Source organism: Scyliorhinus canicula, chromosome 15 (genome assembly GCF_902713615.1).
Source record: "Scyliorhinus canicula chromosome 15, sScyCan1.1, whole genome shotgun sequence".
In the NCBI taxonomy this organism is placed as follows: Eukaryota; Metazoa; Chordata; class Chondrichthyes; order Carcharhiniformes; family Scyliorhinidae; genus Scyliorhinus; species Scyliorhinus canicula.
Window position 1 is genome coordinate 88,040,147 of NC_052160.1, and position 25,167 is coordinate 88,065,313.

Below are 25,167 nucleotides of genomic sequence, written 5' to 3' on the forward strand. Positions count from 1 at the left end.
AATACGTTATTCTTTAAATATTATCCATTGCTTATCACTGTCATGCCTTTAAATTAAGTTCCCCAATCTGTTTTGGCCATGCCACGCTCGTACCTTTTGTAGTTGCCTCTGTTTAGATTTAGGACATAGTTTCGGATTGAACTTGACTTTCCATCCAAATGGAAATTTCTATCATGTTTATGGCCAGTGTTCCCAAAAGGACCCCACACAACAAAATTATTAATTAACTCCTATTACATTATGCCAGATCTTGATGCCTATTGGTTGCTTGACATACTGGATTTTTTTTTTAAAGCATCTCGTACACACTTCAGGAATTCGCCAATCACAGTATTATTACTGATTCAGTTTGCCCAATCTATATGTAGACTGAAGTCACCCATGAATACTGTAGCACCCTTGTTACATGCATCTCTAATTTCCTGTTTAATGCTTTTCCCTACCTTACCACTACTGTTTGGAGGCTGACGACTCCCACTAATGTCCAACGGTGTGCAGATTAGGTGGATTGGCTATGCTAAATTGCCCCTTAATTGTCCAATAGGTAGGTTACAGGGATAAGATGGAGGCTTGAGCTTAAGTAGGGTGCTCTTTCCAAGGGCCAGTGAGAATCGATGGGCCGAACAGACTCCTGCACTGTCTGGATTCTATTTTACGATTCTGTTTTCCACCCCTTGTACTTTCTTAGTTCCACTCCGATTAATTCAACATCTAGATTTTCTGAGCCAGTATCCTCTCTCTGTTGGAATGAGTTCATCCTTAACTGCTGCTACCAGTGCAATTTCTTGATGTTTTTACCTGTCCTTCCTAAATATCGAGTACCCTTGGGTATTCAGCTTCCAACCTTGCAGCCATTTCTCCACAATCGCAATCATATCATACACAAGAAGAAGCAACAAGAATAAGAAAGTCTTCCTACAGTTGTGCAGAATGGTTGACCCCACAGCAGGAACACAGTCTTGGTCTCCATATTTAAGGAAGGATATACTTGTATTGGAGGCAGTATAATGAAGGTTCACTAAATTGGTCATCTTGGAATGAGATGTTCTCCTATAGACAGAGGCTCAGTTAATTGGACCTATACTCTCTGGAGTTTAGAAGAATGAAAGTTGAGCTTATTGGAACACTAGATTCTGTAGCGGCTTGACAGGGTATATACTGAGAGATTGTTTCCTCTGTTTGGGGAATCCAGAACGTGGGGGGTACAGACTGAAGAGAAAGGTCTAATCATTTATGATTGAGATGTAGAGAAACCTTTTCACTTAAAGGGCTATGAACCTTTGGAATTCTCTGCCCAGAGGGTTGTGGTATTCCGTCATTGAGTATATAGACTTTTAATGTCTCTCGAAATCCAGGGATATGGGGAGTGGACAGGAAAACTGGTCAGCCATGATTGTATCGAATGACAGAGTAGGCTTAATGGGCCATATGGTCTACTCTTAACTCTTGTATTATGTTTCTGGAGAATGTTCTAAGAATACATCTACAGTCAGATGACTCCCAGCACCTAGTCCATATCAAAATCTGTTTTTTGACCCCCTACTTAGAGCCAGGACTTCAAGCGAGAGGACTTGAGTTTTTGTATTTAAAGTGGCATGGAAGCAAAGGGCTGACTGAGTTGAATCTGTAATAGTACTTGTCTGCCTCTCAGTCCTGTAGTTTCTCTGGAATCCTCTACCCCAGAGGACTGTGGAGGCTCTGTGTTCAAGACAGATTCTGAGATTTGTACACATTAAAGACATTGGGAGATACTAGAATCGTGTGGCAAATGACCATTAAGTTAGATCAGCCATGATCTAGTTGAATGACTGAGCAGGATCAAGGGGTTGAATGGCTTTCTGCTCCTATGCTCCTACATCAGTCCTGTAGTTAGTCCTGGTATCAGCACTGCTCCTAGTTCCACTGCTGAACAGAACACTTCCACCTAGTCTAATGCACCAAACTAGCCCACCCATTATTTTTGCAAGGAGTGCATTTTGAGATTCAAATCTTACACCTTGAATTTTGTGTGTTTAATACTTAAAACTACAAATGTTCATATGCAGACGGTGTTCATCTACTGTGATTGACATTATTACTGGACTGTGATAATTTAGCAAGTGCTCTCAGTGAGTGAGGGAGATACAGCCTGCTTTCATCACTCTGTAATATTTTGGTCGGGGTTGTATTCTATTTCTTTTATAACAAAGTAAATGGAAAGTTTGCACCCTGGCCAGATATGATGGCTGCTGTAAAGTCCCAAGAAAGAACCCAACTGCATTCATTTGCTGTACTTGGTGGTCAGATGTTACTTCCAATGATGTTCAGAGTGTGTTGGTCCAAATAACCAGTTTACAGTAGTTAATAAGTGGGGGGGGAAAAAAACATTAATCAAATCACAAGCAACTGTAGTAGTCTTCCTGGTTGCTACCAGTATTTAGAGGAGACCACGAGTCGCTGTTGAAGGGAGCATGGTCATGATTTGCTGATTTATGTTTGACCTCAAGTTCCTAAAATACTTGGTCCTTCTGACTAACCATACACTGAGAAAACATTTATTGATTAATTTGACTTTTAAAGGAATTTTTATTCGACACATTTTCATCATACAAAAACAACCCAAGAACATACAAGAACAAACACCAACAATTGTAGAACTTCTCCTTCAACCCCCTAAACTCTAACTTCACCTTCTCCATGGTCAAAAACTCCAAGTAGCCCTGCCACACTGAGGCACAGGGCGGAGAAGCTGACCTCCGACCCAACAAGAGTGGACGAAGGCCATGACATCTGTCCCGTCGCCCATCTGCAACTTGGGCTGGTCTGTCACCCCGAAGGGACCGGGCTCCACATCCACATGCAAGATCCTTGAAATTGTACTGGACACTGGCCTCCAAAACCTCTCCAGCTTCAAGCAGGACCAAAGCATATGACGTGGTCCGTGGGATCCCTACCACACTGCTCACAGGCATCCTCCTCCACCCTCTTGAACAGCCGGCCCATCCTTGATTTTTGTGAGATCTCCCCGCCGACAGTAGCACCTCCAGCTAACATGGCCGGCACTGTCGGCAAAACCTTTCTCGCAAAATCCTGCACCTGCACATACCTAAACCCTTCCCCCTGCCCCAATCCATGCTTCTCTCCCAAGAAATCTGACTTAACCACCAGCGCATGCACACATTTATAAAACAACTTTATTCACAATGCAGATAACATGAACTCTTGGATGGTTTGATTTTCCTTTTGCCATTTCAATGATTTGTTTGCAGGTTAATACTTAAAATATACAATTTGCAATCTTCTCTATTGTCAATATAAAAATCTCTGGCCTTTGATTTAAGCATGCAACATTATCATGCCAAACTGACATGCTATCTTGGGGATGTGATGATTACTTGTTTACCTCGCCAATAAAAAGAGCTTGATAAATAGTCTAGAAGCAGCCCCTTTTGTTTTCAGCCACTCTTATTCCTGTTTTTAAAATTACTTTTATTTTCCAGGAATTACTTTTAAGGAAAGCTGCTCTTATTTTTTTCAACAGTCATAGAACATAGAACATAGAACATAGAACAGTACAGCACAGAACAGGCCCTTCGGCCCTCGATGTTGTGCCGAGCCATGATCACCCCACTTAAACCCACGTAACCCGTATACCCGTAACCCAACAATCCCCCCCATTAACCTTACACTCCGGGCAATTTAGCATGGCCAATCCACCTAACCCGCACATCTTTGGACTGTGGGAGGAAACCGGAGCACCCGGAGGAAACCCACGCACACACGGGGAGGACGTGCAGACTCCACACAGACAGTGACCCAGCTGGGAATCGAACCTGGGACCCTGGAGCTGTGAAGCATTGATGCTAACCACCATGCTACCGTGAGGCCCCTAAATTGTTTGTCAATCAAACAAATTCTTACTCTTCTCGTGCAGGTGCAAAATTTTCAAAAATTGACTTGGGAGTTGCTCCTATTTTCCCATCAATTTCATTAACTGACATATTTTTATTTAGAAGGGTCACAATGCTTGTAGATTTCCTGCTACTTTGTTCACTGGCTATCCTTTCTGCTTGTATAACGTTTTGAGGGCTGGCAAAAACATGCGGCATGATTTGTTTACGGACTCGATGGGTTTGGAACTTTGTTTTTTTTAAAAACTGGTACCCAATTATTTTTTTCTAATTAAGGGGCAATTTAGTGTAGCCAATCTACCCTGCACATCTTTGGGTTGTGGAGGTGAAACCCAAGCAGACTGGGAGAATGTGCAAACTCTACACGAATGACTGGGGGTCGGGATAGAACCCAGGTCCTCGGTGCCGTGAGGCAGCAGTGCTAACCACTGTGCTGCCGTGCTGCCCCTTGGAGCTTCGTGCAAAATATACATAACTTTTACTGAGTTATATTGGGGGTTTCTTGATTTGTTCTGAAAATGTTGCAGGACACCATTTTGGAATAACTGATGTTGGGGAAATTTCTAAATTAACTTGCATAAAGTTCTGGCTAGATGATATCTGTTAGAATTGGACAGCACATTATTTAAAAGAGGAGAGACTGCGGAACTCTATGGTAAAGAGCTGGCTTTTAAAGCAGAACAAGGCAGGCCAGCACCACAGTTCAATTCCCATATGAGCCTTCCCAAACATGCACCGGAATGTGGCGACTAGGGGTTTTTCACAGTAACTTCATTTGAAACCTACTTGTGACAATAAGCGATTTTCATTCATTTTCATTACAGAGGGATCTGAGTATCCCAGTGCATGATCACAAAAAGAAAGTATGCAGGTTCAGCAAGTGATCAGGAAGGCAAATGGAACTCTGGCAATTATTGCACGGGGAATACAAATAAGCAGTAGGTCATTCAGCCCCTTGAGCCTTTTCTACCATTTAGTAAAATAATGGCTGATTTTCTGATTTGATGGTAACCTCAAATCTGCATCTCACCTATCTCTGAGAACCTATCACGCCCTTTCTTACCAATAATCTATCCAACTCTGCCTTTGCAATTTCAAAGATTCTGCTTCCACCATTTTTTCAGGAAGAGGTTCCAAAGACTCATGATCCTCTGAGAACAGTTAACCCTAGTTCTAGATTCTCCCACCAGAGGAAACATTCTCTCCATATCCACCCTGTTGAGACCCCTCAGATCTTCAATCAACTCGTCTCTTCTAAACTCAGCAGATACAAGCCGGGAGTATAAAAGTAGGGAAATGTTGCTACAGCTATGTTGTAACTGTGTTACAAGCCTCGGTGAGACTGCATCTTAATAATAATAATAACTTATTGTCACAAGTAGGCTTCAATTAAGTTACTGTGAAAAGCCCCCAAGTACTGTATACAGTTTTGATCTCCTTGAGAACGATTTAATGTTAGAAATTATGAGGAAAGGTTTACTCTTCCTGCATTAGACCTCTGAAGAATTGAGGTGATCCTGAAGGGATATGATGGGGTAGATTCTTAAGAGGTGTTTCCCCTTTGTGGCTAAGTCTAAAACTAGGTAACAATTTTAAAAATAAAAATTGGGGATCTCCCATTTAAGACTGAGATGAGAATTTTTTTGAGGGCCATTAGTCTGTGAAATTCTCTTCTCCAGAAAGCAGTGGAGGCTGGGTGATAATTTATCCCGAGACTGGGTGAAATCTATTTTTGATTGACAATGAAGTCGAGGGGATTGAGGCCAAAATCAGATCACCCATGATCCTGTTGAATGGGGAGGAGGTGTCGGGTGGACAAATTTTCCTGAATTTTGTGTTCTTGTGAATTTAGAATAAAGATTCCCAGCCAGGGCCCTACAACTGATCTGGCTTTGGACTAGGAATAGTTTTAAACAAAAAATCATCCGGCTTGGACTCTTTTTCTAAAAAAAATAATAATAATTTTAATTCAAATTTTCACATTTTCACAAAAAAGAAAACTAACAGAAAATTCTAAGAACAAAAAAAAACAGAACCCCCCCCCGCCGTAAATACAAAAGAGAAACAATAAATTAAGGCCCGTCATTGGCAAAAAAAAAAAGATATTCAAAACAAAACAAAAACAAAGAGACAGCCCCCCTCGGGTTGCTACTGCTGACCTTTTGGTTTTACCGTTCTGCCAGGAGATCTAGGAATGGTTGCCATCTCCTGAAAAACCCCTGCACTGACCCCCTTAAGGCAAATTTCACCCTCTCCAATTTAATAAACCCCGCCATATCGTTGACCCAGGCCTCCACGCTTGGGGGCCTCGCATCCTTCCACTGAAGAAGAATCCTCTGCCAGACTACTAGGGACGCAAAGGCCAGAACACCGGCCTCTTTCGCCTCCTGGACTCCCGGCTCCACTGCAACCCCAAATATTACGAGTCCCCAGCCTGGATTGACCCTGGATCCTACCACCCTCGATACCATCCTTGCTACACCCTTCCAAAATTCCCCCAGCGCTGGGCATGCCCAGAACATGTGGACATGGTTTGCTGGGCTCCCTGAGCACCTAATACACCTGTCCTCGGTCCCAAAAAACCGGCTCATCCTTGTCCCGGTCATATGACCCTATGCAGTACCTTAAACTGTATGAGGCTAAGCCTCGCACACGAAGAGGAGGAGTTCACCCTTTCTAGGGCATCCTCCCACGTCCCCCCTCAATCTCACCAGCTCCTCCTCCCATTTATCTTTCAGCTCCTCCACCGAGGCCTCGTCTACCTCCTGCATCACCTGGTACACTTCTGAGATCCTCCCCTCTCCAACCCATACCCCCGAGAGCACCCTGTCCTGGACCCCACGCGGCGGCAGCAGGGAGAACACCGCCACTTGCCGCCTGACAAACGCTCTTACTTGCATGTACCTAAAGGTGTTCCCTGGGGGGAGCCTGAACGTCCCTTCCAGCTCACCCAGGCTTGCAAACTTTGAACAGGTCCCCCAGCCTCCTGACACCTGCCCTGTGCCAACTCAGGAACCCGCCATCAATTCTCCCCGGAACAAACCGGTGGTTCCCCCGTATCAGGGACCCCATCGAGGCCACCACCGGGCTTGTGGTATACCTCGTCGGAGGGAGCGGCAGCGGCGCCATTGCAAGCGCTTCCAGGCTCGTACCCACACAGAATGCCATCTCCAGCCTCTTCCACGCCGCCCCCTCCCCGTCCATTACCCACTTACGCGCCATCGCTGCGTTGGCAGCCCAATAATATCCACAGAGGTTGGGCAACGCCAGCCCACCCCCCCCCCCCCATCCCGGCCCCGCTCCAAGAACACCCGTCTCACCCTTGGAGTCCCGTGTGCCTACACAAACCCCGTAATGCTCCTGTTAACCCGCCTGAAAAAGGACTTCGGGATAAGGATGGGGAGGCACTGGAACAGGAACAGAAACCTCGGGAGCACCGTCATCTTGACTGACTGCACCCTACCCGCCAAAGACAGCGGCAGCATGTCCCACCTCTTAAACTCCTCCTCCATTTGCTCCACCAGCCCTGAGGTTTAGCTTATGCAAGGCTCCCCAGCTCCTGTCCACCTGAACCCCCAAGTACCTGAAGCTCCTCTCCGCCCTTTTCAGTGGGAGCCTCCCAATTCCCCCCCCCTCCTGGTCCCCCAGGTGTACCACAAACAGCTCGCTTTTCCCAAAGTTAAGCTTCTACCCTGAGAAATCCCCAAATTCCCGGAGAATCCCCATCACCACCGGCATTCCCCCCACCGGGTCCGCCACATACAACAATAGGTCATCCGCATAGAGCGACACTCGGTGCTCCTCCCCACCCCGGACCAGCTCCTTCCAATCCCCGACTCCTCAGTGCCATAGCCAGGGGTTCAATTGCCAGCGCAAAAAGTAGGGGGGACAGGGGACACCCCTGCCTCGTCCCTCGGTATAGTCGAAAATACTCCGACCTCCTCTTATTCGTGGCCACACTCTCCATCGGGGCCTCATACAACAGCCTCACCCAACTGACAAACCCCTCCCCAAACCCGAACCTTTTCAGCACCTCCCACAAGTACCCCCACTCGACCCTATCAAAGGCCTTCTCCGCATCTAGCACCACCACTATCTCCGCCTCCCCTTCCACCGCCGGCATCATAATAACGTTCAAGCGCCTCCGTATATTAGTGTTCAACTGCCTCCCCTTCGCAAACCATGTTTGATCTTCGTGGAAAACCTGCGGCACACAATCTTCTATCCTCGTGGCTAAGATCTTTGCCAACAACTTGGTGTCCACATTCAGGAGTGAGATCGGCCTGTATGACCCACACTGCAGGGGATCTTTGTCTCGCTTAAGGATCAAGGAGATCAACGCCCGAGACATCGTCAGGGCAAAATCCCCCCCCCCCCCCCCCCCCCCCCCCCCCCCCCCCTCCCTTGCCTTGTTGAAGGTCCTAACCAACAGGGCACCCAGCAGGTCTGCATACGCCTTGTAAAATTCAACCGGGAACCCATCCGGCCACGGCGCCTTCCCCGACTGCATGTTCCCTATCCCTTTAACCAGCTCCTCAAGCTCAACTGGCGCCCCCAGACCCTCCACCCGTCCCTCCTCCACCCTCTGGAATCTCAGCCGGTCCAAAAAGCGCCCCATCCCCCCCCCCCCTTCTCCGCCGGAGGTTCGGACCGATATAGTCTCTCATAAAAGTCCCTGAAGACCCCATTAATGTCTACCCCCCTCCGCACCACATTTCCTCCCCGGTCCTTAACTCCACCAATTTCCTAGCCGCATCCCGCTTATGGAGCTGGTGTGCCAGCATCCTACTCGCCTTCTCCCCATACTCGTACACCGCACCCTGAGCCTTTCTCCATTGAACCTCCGCCTTTCTGATGGTCAACAAGTCGAACTCAGCACGAAGGCTGCGCCGCTCCCTCAGCAATCTCTCCGGGGCCTCCGCGTACCTCCTGTCCACCCTCACCATCTCCCCCCACCAATCTCTCCCTTTCTCTCTGCTCCCCTCTCTCCCTGTGGGCCTGAATGGAAATCAACTCTCCCCCCCCCCCCCCCCCCCCCCCCCCCCCCCCCGAACCACCGCCTTCAGCGCCTCCCAGACCGTCCCAACTCGGACCTCCCCATTATCGTTGGCCTCCAGGTACTTCTCGATGCATCCTCGAACCCGTCCCCTCACATCCTCGTCCACCAGCAGCCCCACCTCCAAGCGCCACAACGGGTGCTGTCCCTCTCCTCCCCCAGCTCGAGGTCCACCCAATGCGGGGCATGGTCAGATATGGCTATTGCCGAGTACTCAGCGTCTACTACCCCCGCAATCAGCACCCTACTCAAAACAAAGAAGTCGATCTGGGAGTAGGCCGTATGCACATGGGAGAAGTATGAAAATTCCCTCAGCCTCGCGAACCTCCAAGGATCCACCCCTCCCATCTGGTCCATAAACCCCCTCAGCACCTTAGCCGCCGCAGTCCTCCTACCCGTCCTGGAACTGGATCGATCCAGTGGCGGAACCAGCACAGTGTTGAAATCCCCCCCCCCCCCCCCCCCCATTATCAGGCCCCCCACCTCCAAATCTGGAATCCGGCCCAACATGCGCAGCATGAAACCCGCATCATCCCAATTCGGGGCATATACATTGACCAGCACCACCCTCTCCCCTTGCAGCTTGCCGCTCACCATCACGTACCTCCCACCACTGTCTGCCACCACACTCGACGCCTCAAACGACACCCTCTTCCCCACCAGGATTGCCACCGCCCGGTTTTTTGCATCCAGCCCCGAATGAAACACTTGGCCCACCCACCCCTTCCTCAACCTGACCTGATCCGCCACCTTCAGGTGCGTCTCCTGAAGCATAGCCACGTCCGCCTTCAGCCCCCTCAGGTGCGCGAACACGCGGGACCGCTTGACCGGCCCACTCAGTCCCCTCACATTCCAGGTGATCAGCCGGATCGGAGGGCCACCTGCCCCCCTCCCCCGTCGACTAGCCATCACCCTTCCGTAGTCCGCCACGTGCCCGCGCCCCCCGCTCAGCCCGTTCCCCACAGCGACAGACCGCCATCCTGATCCCCTCTGCACGCTCCATCTCCTTCATTGCCATTCCAGCAGCAACCTGGTACCCCCCCCCCCCCCCCCCCCCCCCAAAAGCTAGGGCCCCCCTAGCTGCGTAACTCCGGTCATTGTACTTCCGTAAGTCAGCCGACTCCTGTTAACCCGGCTGCTCCCGCCACCCCAATTACCCTCCCCAGTGTCCCCCAACCATTCCCCCAATGCCGACCCCACCCCCTGCTTCTGCAGCGCGGGAGAGAGGCCCGTGCCCCCCATCCCAAGCCCCGCCCCTGACCCTAAACGCGGGAAGATAGGCACATGACCCAACAGGGCCGCAAACCCCACCCAAACCCGTAACCAGTGAAATAATAAAAATTCCAACATGATATGATAAAACACCCAAGTAAACAGATAACAGTCCCGAAAAGCAGAAAAGAAAAGGCAAGATAGCAAAAAAAAAAAATCTCGTCCAATTAAACCAAAAAGAGCGAAAGGATATCAAGGAGGACAAAGCCTCCGGGCTGCGTACAATGTCCCCCAGTCCTCAGTTCAAGTCCAGCTTCTCTGCCTGGACAAAAGTCCAGGCCTCCACCGGGGAGTCAAAATAAAGTTGGCGGACTTTATAAGTGACCCACAGGCATGCCGGCTGTAACAGGCCAAACTTGACCCCCTTCTTGTGGAGCACTGCCTTCGCCCGGTTAAACCCAGCCCTTCTCTTCGCCACCTCAGCATTCCAGTCCTGGTAAATCCTGATCTCCGTATTCTCCCACTTACTACTCCTCTCCCTCTTCACCCAACGAGGCGCACACTCACGGTCGACCAAGCGTTGAAATCGGACCAGCACCGCCCTGGGTGGCTCGTTCGGCCCGGGCTTCCGCAGCCGCATGCGATGGGCACTCTCCAGCTCCAGGGGCCCCCGGAACGACCCCGTGCCCATCAGCGAGTTCAGCAAGAGGACCACGTAGGCCCCCAAATCCGAACCTTCCAGCCCCTCCGGGAGGCCCAAAATCCGCAGATTCCTCCGGCGGGCATGGTTCTCCAGCTCCTCCATCCTTGCCAACCATTTCTTGTGAAGCGCCTCATGCGACTCCACCTTCACCGCCAGGCCGAGGAGTTGGTCCGCGTTCTCCGAAGCCTTTTGCTGCCCCTCCCGAATCTCCGCCGTCTGAGTCGCCCCGAGCCTGTCCAGCGATGCCCTCAACGGCTCCAGGATCTCTGCTTTTAGTTCCTGGAAGGAGCGCAGCAGCAGCTCCTGCTGCTCCCTCGCCCACTGCTGCCACGCTGCCGGTTCCCCGCCTGCCGCCAACTTGTCCTTTTTGCCTCGCTCCTTCTTCTGCTGCAAAGTTGATTTTCTGGTCGCTCCACTTCTAGTCCAGCCCATCCACCGGCCGCCAAGCGCCGAGGCTGTGTTCCTACCTGGGGAAAAATCAAATCAGTGCCGTTGCGGGCCCTTAAAAGGACCCTTGGTGAGATCTGTTGCCTTTGCTGCTAGAATCCAGCTTTCACAAGGGCCCTCAGGTCAGGTTGAGGCCTCTAACACAGCCCTTCCCCCGCCTGCCTGCTGAATAGGCTTTTGTCTCTCTGCTGCAGCCGCAGCCAAATCCTACACTGTTTCTACGGGACTGGAAACCAAGAAACATATCATTCCTGGGTGAAAAAACTCCTCCTACATTCACCTATATTTTTCATTAAAATTCCACTCCATATTGCTTAAAAAAAGAGCTCTTTTCTATGATCTTAGCAGGAGCTGCCGTGTGTGTGACCACTCACTCCATGGTGCACACCGGAAGTCCCCGGCTTGGACTCCTGATGACTTCCCAACGTTACTTGTGGAAAGTATGCAAGGAATGGATGAAACTCTGTTGTAGTGCTTTTCCTCTGGTTGTAAAGATTGGCAATACTATCTGGATCTGTAAAGAATGAATGTTCGCTTGTACAAAGTTGTCTCTTGAGAGGAATAGGAATAAGTATTATTGGCTTACCAATGCTGTAGTTCATGTTGACCGCATAACTGCAATCTTCTGCATGGTTCCTAAAGCATATTTCTGCAAAAGCGATTTGGCAACTATACGATAGCCAGTATTTGTTTTATTTGAATTCACTGGTAAGCCGATCCTTAGGTGGTTTGTCTGGGGACTGATGTAGTTCTGCCGTCACAAAGGAGGACACAAATAACACTAGAAATGTTGAGGAAACTCGGGGTTTAGTGAGGGAGGTACTGAGGACATCTGTATTAGAAGGGAAATTGTGTTGAGGACATTGATGGGATTAAAGGGTCATAAATCCCCAGGGCCAGATAATCTACATCCAGAGTACTTGAAGTGGCCCTAGACATAGTGAATGCATTGATGGTCATCTTCCAAGATTCTATACACTCTGGAACAGTTCCTACAGATTGGAGAGCGGCAAATGTAACGCCACTATTTTAAAAAGGGAGATAGAGCGGAAAAGGGGAATTAAAGACCAGTCAGCCTGACATCAGTAGTGGGGAAAATGCTAGAGTCCATTATAAAAGATTTAACAGCAAAGCACTTGGAAAGTAGTGGCATGATCGGACAGAATCAGCATATATAAAAGGGAAATCAGGCTTGGGAAATTAAGCGGGAAACAAATCGAATAATAATCTTTATTCGTGTCATAAGTAGGCTTGCATCAGCACTGCAATGAAGATGCTGTCAAAATCCCCTAGTCACCACATTCTGGCACCTGTTCGGGTACACAGTGGGAGAATTCAGAATGTCCAAGCCACCTAACGCCACATCCATCAGGACTTTTGGGAGGAAACCTGAGCACCCGGAAGAAACCCACATGGAGAACATGCAGACTCCGCACAGACAGTGACTCAAATCAGGAATCGAACCTGGGATCCTTGTGCTGTAAAGCCACAGTGCTACCGTGCTATTGGAATTCTTTGAGGATGTAACTAGTAGAGTTGATGATAGGGAGCCAGTGGATGTGGTTATTTGGACTTTCAGAAAGCTTTTGACAAGGTCTCACGAGATTAGCATATAAAGGTAGTCTATTGAGATGGATGGAAAACTGGTTGGCAGACCGGAAACAAAAGGAATAAACTGGTCTTTTTCTAAGTGACAGGCAGTGACTTGGGGTACCACAGAGGTTGGAACCCAGCTATTCACTATTAATGATTTTTAACAACACCAGGTTAAAGTCCCAACATGTTTGTTTCAAACACTAACTTTCGGAGCACTGCTCCTTCCTCAGGTGAATGAAGAGGTATGCTCCAGAAGCATAGACAAATTCAAAGATGCCAGACAATGCTTAGAATGCAAGCATTAGCAGGTAATTAAATATTTACAGATCCAGAGATAGGGGTAACCCCAGGTTAAAGAGGTGTGAATTGTCTCAAGCCAGAACAGTTGGTAGGATTTTGCAAGCCCAGGCCAGATGGTGTGGGATGAATGTCATGTGTTGTAATGAATGTAATTCTGCGTTGTCACTCGTCCTGAAGGCTGCCTTGGAGAACGCTTACCCGAAGATTGGAGGCTGAATGCCCTTGACTGCTGAAGTGTTCCCTGACTGGAAGGGAACATTCCTGCCTGGTGATTGTCGCGCGATGTCCCGAAGCATAGTACATTGGTGAGACCATGCAGACGCTGTGACAACGAATGAAGGACATTGCGCGACAATCATCAGGCAGGAATGCAAAATCCGACCAACTGTCCTGGCTTGAGACAATTCACACCTCTTTAACCTGGGGTTAACCCTATCTCTGGATCTGTAAAGATTTAATTACTCGCAAATGTTTGCATTCTAAGCATTGTCTGGCATCTTTGAATTTGGCTGTATGTATGTTTCTGGAACATACCTCTTCATTTACCTGAGGAAGGAGCAGTGCTCCGGAAGCGAGTGTTTGAAACAAACATTTTTGACTTAATAACCTGGTGTTGTAAGACTTGTTACTGTGCTCACTCCAGTCCAACGCTGGCATCTCCACATAATGATTTTTAAGTGAGGGAACTAAATGATGTCTCCAAATTTGCAGACAAAACTGGCTTGAGGGTGAGCTGTGAGCAGAATGCAGAGATGCTTCAGTGTGATTTGGGTAAGCTGACTGGGGAAAATGTATGGCAGATGTGGTATAATGGGGATAAATGTGAGGTTATCCATTTTGGCAGCAAAAGCAGGAAGATCAATTATTATCTGAAGTGGCTATAGATTGAGAGAGGAATGTGCAACGAGACCTGGATGTCCTTGTACACCAGTAACTGAAGATAAGCAACAGGTGGTAAAGAAGGCAAATGGAGCATTAGCCTTCAGTGTGAGGATTCGAGTACAGGAACAGGGATGTCTTGCTGTAATTATAAAGGGCCTTGGTGAGGCCACACCTGGAATATTGTGTGCCGTTTTGGTCCTTGAATCTGCTGGAGTTATATTTGTGGGGGGGGGGGGGGTGGAATAGAGAGAATCTCGTAAAAACCTATAAAATCCTAACCGGACTAGACAGGATAGGTGCAGGAAGAATGCTCCTGATGGCTAGAACCACATTTCACAATCTAAGGATATGGGGTAAACCATTTATGTAGAGTCTGCACCAGTCCTTTGAAAGAGCTACCTGAGCCTGTTTTTCCCAAGAATTGATCATAATCGATCATAATAATCGCTTATTGTCACAAGTACGTTTCAATGAAGTTACTGTGAAAAGACAGCAAAAGCACAATTTAGCATGGCCAACCACCTGCATATCTTTGAGCTGTGGGAGAAAACTGGAGCACACTGAGGAAACCCACGTAGGCAGTGTGCAAACTCCACACCCCCAAGGCTGGATTCAAAACTTATCCCCTTATTGATAAAGAACCTATCTATCTCTGTCTTAAAGACACTCGATGATTTGGCCTCCACAGCCTTCTGCAGCAAAGAGTTCCACAGGTTCACTGCCCTCTGGTTGAAGAAATTCCTCCTCATCGGTTTTAAAGCATCGTCCCTTTAATCTAAAATTGTGTCCTGTGCTTCTAGTTTTTCCTACAAGTGGAAACACCCTCTTCGTGTCCATTCTATCTAGGTCTCACAGTATCCTGTAAGTTTCAATAAGATCCCCTCTCATCCTTCTAAACTCCAAAGAGTACAGACCCAGAGTCCTCAACCGTTCCTCATACGACAAGCTCTTCATTCCAGGGATCATTCTTGTGAACCTCCTCTGGACAGCACATCCTTCCTTAGATACAGGGCCCATCGCAGGGCATTTGAAAGGAGAGGTAAGTACAGAGAGATTTAGTGCATTTTATTGTAATTGTACATGGTTCTAGCTCAGAAATTCCACTTTGCCAGCACCTTTTCCCTTGATAGCTGTATCTAATTCTGCAGTTTGGCAGTGCGAATGGATAGTTTAAATATTCTCACAACAACAAAAGGTAGAGCAGACCTTGAGCTGAATTAATGCAGCCGATTATATTTGTTGGGACTTTGAAGACTAAAATGCCCCATCAGTCTGGAGTAGCTAATGCAATCCTGTAATGAGCTGATAAAACATTATCAGTTCAAGTAAGCCCCATAATTGACACTTTCCTCACAGGGAGAACATCCGACTCTGCACAAAGTGACCCAAGCCGGAATCAAACCTGGGACCCTGGAGCTGTGAAGCAACAGTACTAACCACTGTGCTACCATGCTGCCCACATTTATCCTCAGACTTCAATGACTGATCCTTAGCTCTAGACTGTGCAGCCAGAGAAACATTCACCCTGTCAAGATCCTTGTACACTGTTTCAATGAGATCATCTCTTGTTCAAAATTCCAGAGAATAGAAGTCCAGTCTACTCGCTGCATAACCCCCTCGTACCAAGAATCAGTCAGAACTTTTGCGTTTCTTCCCACGGTTAGTGTATTTGTCTCTAGATAAGGAGACCAAAACTTTGCATAGTACCTGTACTACAGATATGGTCTTGTCTCATGTTAGCATGCACCTCATTACCTTTGATTTATGTGTGAGGACACCCAAGGTCCTCTACAACATTTCTCCGTGTCTCACCATTTATAAAATATTCAACATTTTTTTGTTTTCAAAATCACTGCCATGTCATGTTCTTGCTTACTCAACCTGGCTAGATCCCCATTGCAGCTTATTTTTCCACTTAGATTTTGTATAACTTGGATGCAATTTCGATGAGAAGACTGAATACATTGTAAATTTGTTAATAGCTAAAGTCAAGCTTTAACCCGTGTGGTGATACTCTGTTGATTAGACTGCTAATCCGATATAAAGATCTGTTTATTTCTGCTTTGTTAACCAGTTTTCACGCCGTACTAATATATTACCTATTAATCCCAAATTTGTGTATGAACCTATTGTGTAGGACCCTTCTGAATGCTTTGCTTCCCCATATCTACCCTGTCAGTTACAGTGGAAGGATTCTGCAAAGCAACCCTTAATCTTCTCCCCAATGTAGAAAAGACTGCATCAAGCACAGTGCAGTATGTTAAAATTGCAAGTGAATTGCTGTTTCACCAAAAGTTGGTGACACCGAATGATAAAAGGGTTGAGGGGAAAGGGCAGGTGTTGAATCTCCATCAGTCCAATGCCTGCACCCCTTCCTGTGCTTCCTTTCCAGGAAAATGCAAGGTTAAAACAACAGCATAGTACTTGTTTAATGTTGTAATGTCCTGAGGTGCCACATGGGAGTGTGAAATGTTATTAGATATTGTGCCACATGAGACATTCATGCAGATGGCCAAAGACTTTATCAAATAGGTAGGTTTTAAGGTGCCTCTTAAATGAGGAAAGAGACACTGGTTTAGGGGAGGAATACCATCGTTTAGGCCCTTAGCTGAAGGCATGGCTGCAATGTGGTGGAGCAATTCAAATCCGGGATATGCAAAAGACCATAATTGAATACAATTCTGGGACTTTATGTACTGTAGAACTCTCAATCTTGGGTATTCCCCACCCATCCCTTTTTTTGTTTTGGAGCTGGATGTTACTTATTCTTTAAATTGTTCGGTGGTAAACCGTGCTGTAGATATGGGATAGTGAGAAATTCAGTGTAGTATATGTGCACTGAGTTCTTTAAACCTGAACAGACCAGTTAAAAAAGCATGACTGTATGGATGGTAACCATTTTGGAGATTTGTTTTCACAAATTGCTTGAATCGCAAAGTGCCAACTATAGAAGGATAAATCCTATTAGCTGTGTTTCATCAAGTTTAATTTCTGTGGGCACTAATGGGATTTTGTTCCTGACTTTTGTCCAGATTTGTTTTGGCTTTCCATTCGTGTGTTTTTTTTTGTAACTATGGGTAGTTCTGCAGGTGTAAATAGTTTAACCGTGGGAAGTGAATTATCTTGCTGTGAAATAACAAGGTCAGCTGCCTGTGAAGGAAATCATAAGAGTTTGATATCTCCTTTCGGCCTCAGCTTTTGTGTCAGAGGAGTCTGGCTCACAACTGCTATATATTCATGATCACATGGTCATCAGAGTAAAGGTAACTAACAACATATGGCCACCCCACTTAATAGTTGGTGGTGGGTTTTGCAATACTTTAGATTGTTTTTTATTTTTAAACCTATAAAGTTCTCAACTGTAAGTCTTTTTCAATTCATTTGGGTGAATCTTCAATGATGAGCATCACAACCAATTCCTTCTGTTCCACTTAAACCGTTAATATTCTTGCTGTAACCTGTATAAGATGGAAAAAAAATTGCAGCCACTGATATCTGAATCAGATTGCCAATTTGTCCTGAATACTGGCAAGTTTTTTGTGCTGAGATTTTTGCCCATTGGGAACTAGTCTAAACTCGGTTTGAGTTAGAATTTTTACAGCTTGCAGAAAAACTTTTTAAAAACCTTATTTTATAATCGCTTATTGTCACAAGTAGGCTTCAATGAAGTTACACTTTATTTTGGACCTAGAACTGAACTGCAATTTCAGAGCTAATGACTACATTCTAGCTATTTTACTGGACCAGCAATCCTTTTTTCCTTTTTGGCTAAAATAATCAAATGGAGTAAAACCAGATTACTCCATTTGTTTTATTTCTTAGCCTCGCCCAAGCAATGTCGAGCAGGAAACTGAACTGGACTAGAAATTTAATTCCGTGGCTACCAGGCAGGTCAAAGGCTGGGAATTCTATGGCGAGTAACTCGCCACCTGACCTCCCAAAGTCTGTCGACCATCTCCAAGGCACAAGTCAGCAGTGATGGAATACTCTCCACTTGCCTAGATGAGTGCAGCTCAAAAAACACAAGCTCGACACCATCCAGGACACAGCAGCCCAATTGATTGCTCTCCTTCCACGAACATTCAAACCCTCCACCACCCAACGAGTAGTGGCAGCTGTGTACTAGCTACAAGATACACTGCAGTAACTTGTCACGGTTCCTTAGACAGCACCTTCCAAACCCATGACCACTACCATACCTGGGAACCCCACCACCTGGAAGTTCCGCTCCAAGTCACTCACCACCCTAACTTGGAAATATATTGCAGTTCTATCACTGTCGCTGGGGCAAAATCCTGAAACTCCCTCCATAATAGCACTGTGGGTGTCCCTACACCTCAAGGATTTCAAGAATTTCAGCATTTCAAGAAGGCAGCTCACCACCACCTTCTGAAGGGCAACAAGGTTGGGCAATAATTGCTGGCCTAACCAGCAATACCCACATGCCATAAAATGAATTTTTATGGTGGCTAAGTATAATTATAATTAGCTATGCCTAACCATGACCATGCACAAGCTGTAAGAAAATGTAGCATGGCAAATGTAATACATTGGGTTTTTTTCCCCCTGAAGTGTGCATAGCTGGAGGCTTTTTTGCTCCATGCTTGCATCAAAGCTGTTTCATGGTAGTGACACTTGATTTCGAATGATAAAAACTTTTTGGGGTTTAAAGGAAATCTCTTGCAAAGCTGCTGATTGGAACAAGAGGGAAGCAAAGTATTATATTGGAAGATGTATATTAGTGAACTATCTTTGTCTAAACCTTGGAGACTTTTTTTTTATAGTACCCAATTTTCCCCCCCAATTAAGGGACAATTTAGTGTGGCCAATCCACCTAGCCTGCACATCTTTGGGTGGTGGAGGTGAGACCCATGCAAACACGGGGCGAATGTGCAAACTCCACATGGGCTGGGACCAAACCCAGACCTCAGCTGCATGAGACAGCAGTGCTAACCACTGCACAACCGTGCTTCCCAAACCTGGATATAAGAGGAAATTCTGAACTATTGGTACAGTTCTGGCTGTAACCTATTCTTTGAGAATAAACATTACCTAATCAAAAAAGGCTGTGATCATTCTTTGAACCACTGGATTGTGCAAAATTGTCATTCATTCCTTAGCTTGTACTATCGGAGATTTGATAACTAAGAAAAGTTCAGGAAAGTTTGTATTTCAAGTACACCCTGTTTTATCAAATTGTCTTTTTGGTGACATGAGATCCTCATGCAGTTTCTCTCCGTACTAGGCTATCCTGGTGAATATTGATGGGTATGTTCAGAGCAATTTCATAGCAAACTGTTCTAGAATTGCATGGCCTTGGGCAACCCCCACTTGTGAAAATTTCTTAGCCATATCAGCCACTTGGATGTCATTAAGGTTGGTTTGAAACCATGGTTTTCAGATGTATGGGACAAGCAAGGCAGCACTTAAATTCCATGTACAGGTCCTCAATTAATAATTGTGACCAGTTTACTTTGTACTCAAACTGTATTTGCACAAGATAAATTAATTTTGAGGCGTTTGGAATTATGTTTTTTAAAACCTGTTTCTGTCAAATTTTCCTTACAAAAAAATTTAGAGTACCCTGTTATTTTTTTTTCTAAAGGGGAAATTTAATGTGGCCAATCGGGTTAAAACCCACGCAGACTCGGAGAATGTGCATACTCGGACAGTGACCCAGGACCAGGATTCAAACCCAGGTCCTCAGCACCGTAGGCTGCTGTGCTAAACACTGTACCATGTGCTGCCCTTCCCCTGCACCATGTGCAAGCTGTCGTCTGGTAACTTCTGAAATGAACTTAATTCAAGACTGCAGAAGCCATCTTGAGTGTAACGCTTAGCAACCTTTTTTCCCCCTAAGTCATTAGGTGCAAAGATGTGTAGGTTAGATGGATTGGCTTTACTAGATTTGCCCCCCCCCCCCCCCCCCCCCCCCCCCCCCGAGAAAACGGGCTGAGGAATGAAACTGGAACCTTCCTGTTCTTTATTATCCAACTAACTCAGGATTAACTTGTTGATCCAAGTTTCAGTGTTTCCATCTTCCTTGTGGTTTGTATGGAGAGCCACGTTTTTGCAATGCTTTTAGTGTTCTCTTAGTGTAGAAATTAGTTTTTCCATTTGAAGAAATTTGAGATTACTATTGATGTACGTAGTTAACTACATTGATGAATCTGTTCTATAATTCTGTACTTTCATACTCCAGCTGTGTAAAATGCAGAGTCTCTACGCTGTGTCTTCAGAGCATCTTGCTCCACCAGCTCCTAGTACTCTCTCTCACCCTCTTTCAACCACACGCTCTGCCTCAATCAGTGCTAAAAAACAGAAGAGAATTCCTCTTTATCAGAGATCAGTAAGTGAGGAAAAACTGACTAGTAATCTAGTAGTCATACTAACAGCATGCAATAACGGTAGCATTGTCATTTGACCTGCTGACTGGGGAGTAAATGCATTTGCATGGACTGACGTTGAATGCTTTTTCTTAAAAGCTGAACTTTTGACTAACGGTGCCAGAGCATCACTAGATTTATATGTTTGCAGTAGGTAATTGAGTATAACATTAATTACATGGGTGGCACAGTGATTAGAACTGCTGTCTCACAGCACCAAGGACCCGGGTTCAATTTCCACCTTGGGTCACTGTCTGTGTGCAGTTTGTATGTTCTCCCCGTGCCTGCGTGGGTTTCCTCCTACAGTCCAAAGATGTGCAGGTTAGGTGGATTGGCCATGATAAATTGTCCCTTGGTATCCAAAAGGTTAGGTGGGGTTATTGAGTTATGGGGATAGGGTGGGTCGTGGGCCTAGATAGGGTGTTCTTTGAGGGTCGGTGTAGACTCGATGGGCTGAATGGCCTCGTTCTGCACTCTATTCTATGACATCAAATATGGCACAGAACCCAGTATATTAACCAAGTTTGTCTTGACCATACGAGCTTGAATTAGAATTATATGGAACACAGAACTGTTTAGCAGGCATGTAGCTACTTTGAGAATGAGGATGATACTAGGTTTCAACGGTCATTCTTCTGGAAGCAGAAGGGAGAAAGCGTATACCAGGTATAATTGACTACAATGCAAGAGCTGTAAAGATGCTTCAGCGACAATAGGGCTCTGAATTTCAGCCAGCAATATATGGGGAAAGTAATGAGCAAAATACAGCAGATGCTGGAAAACGAACAAGAAAAAATTGCTGGAAACACTACATATCAGTCGGCAAATTTTGAGAACTGATTTAATGTTTTGGGTGTAAACCCGTCCAAATTAGAATATGAAGTGGACTGTAAAATAGCTGGTTAGGATTCAACTTGTGAATAGAGGGGGGGGGAAACAATACCTGTTTAATTTGTTAATATAAATGAAGGTCTGCTTTGAAACTGTCACAAATAGTACCAATACAACTTAGCAGACTGGAAAACCGATCTGAAGTTGGCTTGAGGCAGATATTAGAGCTTTGAAATTCTGAGCTTCCCCATTCAACAGAGGTAAAAATGATCCATTCATTCAAGCAGCAATTCACATCTGTATCCCATAGTGGCCAATGATATTTGCCAATGTTCAAAGAAAATAGCCACATCCAGGAAATGCTGCTCTTTCATTCAGCAATAAGGATTGTTAAAAATATTTCTAGATATAGTACCAATCTTCTGGCAACAATCATTTTTGGAAGTGATGAGCATATATTTTTAATTTACAGACTTTTAAGCTTGTTTTGCTAAATGAATACTGATAAATGTAATTGCATGTTCAACTTAAGCTCAACAACCTTTGGACCTTTGCAGCATTGGTTATTGATTTAGTTTAAATTAACTTTTACCTCTTTTGCAATTTTCTTGCAATTTTTCTTGCTGTATCGACTTTTAGCTGGAAATACTGTGGTTATTGAAGGATCTGAATTTTAATCTCTGACAGTGTTTTGCTTTTTGAGAAGGCAAGAAGTATTATTTTGGTTGTTTGTAGGAGTACTAATTTCTCAATACTTGAATGCTTTCCCTGAAATTCACAGTATCCATGAAGTGATGTCCTCTTTAAAACTACTTGAAAACTTGCATGATTTATTTTTGCTGAAGTGGCTTTGGTGGTAGTATCTCCAAATAACGACTTAATGTAGTCTGAATTGTCAGATTGGTTAATTAAAGCTTAAGCAATATCATATACCCGTTGAAAATAAATTCAACCTTTACCACATCTTCAGTTACAAAGTTAACCAATTAGATCCTCCAGTAAATTTGCGGTGAGCCAAGATCTTAGCAGAGTAATTTGACTGTGTGCGAAGAATGGCACACAGTGTCTGTGCTTAAAATATAGTTAACTGTTTCTTATTCCTCCCCTCTCAGTAAAAAATCCCTTTCTTGTTTAAAGATTGCATGTCAATGTACTTAATGATTGTTGAATGGTAGCTGTGTCTTAGTCATGGTGAGGTTTATCTCTAGTGCATTGTTCTGTTAAATTTGCATGTTTCATCTCAAATGCATGAGAAAAGTGCCATTTGGAAAAGGTACTTCTGCTCAGTCTCTAGTTATAGCCTGCTTTGGTTTGCAATGGTTATTAACAGGAGACACTTGGTTCTCTTGATTGTTGGCTTATTAAAACCTTTTTCTTCCTGTGCAGATGAGCTTTGATCCGAATCTCTTGCATAATAACGGCCACTCTGGTTTTGCTAATGGTACCTCAGGAGCCCTGCGCGAAACAGGCATCATTGAGAAGCTGCTGACATCATATGGTTTTATTCAGTGCACTGAACGTCAAGCCAGACTCTTCTTCCATTGCTCTCAATACAGTGGGAATCTCCAAGACCTCAAAGTGGGAGGTGAGAAATAATTACTGCTGGGTATGTATATTGCACCAGCTCAGCCTTGTTTATTACAGGATAAAGTTGCTATATTTGCAATGTAGCTCTGCAATTGCATAATGTAAGTGAAGCCATAATTTGTTCTGGAATTATTTAATTGTAAGCATTTTCTAGAATATGTGGATGATGTAATTATCCAGTCCAAATAAAATGTATGCAAGCATTTAAAAACCATTTAAACACAGCTATGGCAAAACTGATTTATTACAGTAGAAATTGCCTTAAGTTTTCCTCTTATGTTCAAAGTACTCAGTCCACTATAATGTATTCATTTTGTTTTTGTTTTGAAGACCTGCAAAATCAGTGCTCTTGCGCTTTTTACCTGACACCACTTTTGAAGTGTTCGAAGTATCTCCATTAATTGTTGCAAGGAAAGAGCCTTTGGATTTGCCTGAAAGTTGATTTTTGAATGGCTCCATCCTCAAAAAGCTGTGTAACTAAGTTTAATTTCTGTGGTGGGTGACTCCGCATGGTTAGCTAAGTCATGCAGGTCAAGGCTGCCATTGAGCAGAGGACTACTTTTTATCACTTTGATTTTTTTTTAAACAACAAAGCAAACTGGTGGGTCCCCGTGGAGGTCAGATTTTGACTTTGTATTTACAAACCCATGACTTTTTTTTAAAAAGTGCTTCTTCAAAATCCTTTCTTATTTTTCGTGTAAGCAGATAGTACTCATCATTGAACAAATAGTTCCCACTGCTGAAGTTCAGTTTGTAAATAGTACAGAACTGCAGCCACAATACGCTGATGGTGGGAGGAGTGGATGGGTTTTTGATCAAGTGGGTTGTTTGCTGGATGTGGTTGAAATTCTTACGTAGGTGCTTGCAGGGAAGTAGAGACCATTCCATTGCTCTCATTACTTTTATATACTCACGAAGGTGCTCAGAATTTGAAGAGTTCAGGTGATAAGTGTGTGGCAGAGTACCCAATCTCCATGCTGTAGTAGCTAAAGTATTTTGTGGACATTTTTCTGTCACTTGAGAATTTGTAGAGTATTGGTGAGAGACTTGGTAATTGCCTTTCAATGTCTTAGGGAGGTGGTTAGATTCTGTCATTGGAGATGGTCATTGCCTGGCATTTGTACAATTTGTGCACATGTTAGAACCAATTATCAACCCAAACCTGGATATTGTCCAAGTTTTTCTCCAGGCAAGGATATACTCCTTCATTTTCAGAGGAATTAAGAATGCACTGAACACTGCAATCATTAGCAATAGTCCAACTCTATGCTTGCAGTAGAGGTAGATTACTGCGGTATTCTGCTTCGTTGGTGCTGCTCTAAGTGTTCCGGCACCACTATCCTGAATTGAACTGATTGGTCTCCAACAACCAGAACTGTTTTGCACCAGATACGACCCCAACCATTGGAATATTTCCTCCCGATCCCAGTTGACTTCAGTTTTACTAGTGCTCCTTGGTGCTGCACTCTGAAGACTGCCTCCAGATTAAGAATCATCACACTCCTCACTCCTGGAATTCAACTGCTGTATTCATGTCTGACCCAACGTTTGGAGTTAAACAGAGTAAATGATAATACTGTTCATCGTTCCTTCCATTGGTTTGCTGACTGGGAATAGACTGGTTCAAATTACATGAGTTCTTGTTGCATGAGTGCAAGGAGCCTGGAGCTAGAAAATATTTGGCTGCTTAGTTTATTTTTGCAGGATGTGAAAAGTTGGGCCTTAAATTAACATCTCAAAATAACATTTATTTAAAGAGAACTTTGGAGTCTACTAGTTATAGTAAAGGTTATTATAACATGCGATAGTCATTGATAATTATGTAGAACTTGTAGCATTGAGCAATTGGCCATTCGGCCCAACGGTCTATGCCAGTGGTTTATTCCTCCTGAGTTAGTGTTTTCCTGCACTTATGGCTTTATGAACCAGCTTGGCTACCCTCTATCATTTGTAAATCTGTACTCGCTCATTTTTCTGTGCCATTCGCTCACTTAGACTCTTTTTCTAAGGAGTTGGTGTTCCTCTCACTAAACTACATCACCGCTCATTTATGTCTTGTTTAAATTCATTCAGCATTTAGAGCAAATTAACGCTTGCTATTCTTCATTAAGAAATGCACAAAATATTATGTACAGATTCTAAAGTGTCTAAGCATTGAATATTTCTGCAGGTTGTGGAAGTCACCAAATTAATTCAGCAGTTTTCATGATCATGAAATATTTGAGCCACTTAAAGTAGCTAACAGCCAATTTTCTCAATGCATCAAAAAAGAGTTGA

General features: G+C 45.0%; 1 protein-coding gene across 9 annotated transcripts in view; it reads left to right on the forward strand.

Annotated features, from left to right (window-relative positions):
• The window catches only part of csde1 (cold shock domain containing E1, RNA-binding), a 129,914-nt gene that overhangs the window by 25,616 nt on the left and 79,131 nt on the right, over positions 1-25,167 (forward strand). For 7 of the 9 annotated variants that reach the window (XM_038819940.1, XM_038819942.1, XM_038819947.1 and 4 more), the window contains exons 3-4: positions 20,289-20,435; positions 22,690-22,888. In XM_038819940.1, coding sequence (XP_038675868.1) covers positions 20,298-20,435; positions 22,690-22,888 — 337 coding nt within the window. In that variant the 5' untranslated portion in view covers positions 20,289-20,297. Of the gene's footprint in view, positions 1-14,932; positions 15,126-20,288; positions 20,436-22,689; positions 22,889-25,167 lie in introns of all 9 variants that reach the window. The other 2 variants (XM_038819946.1, XM_038819945.1) reach the window with 2 other exon arrangements.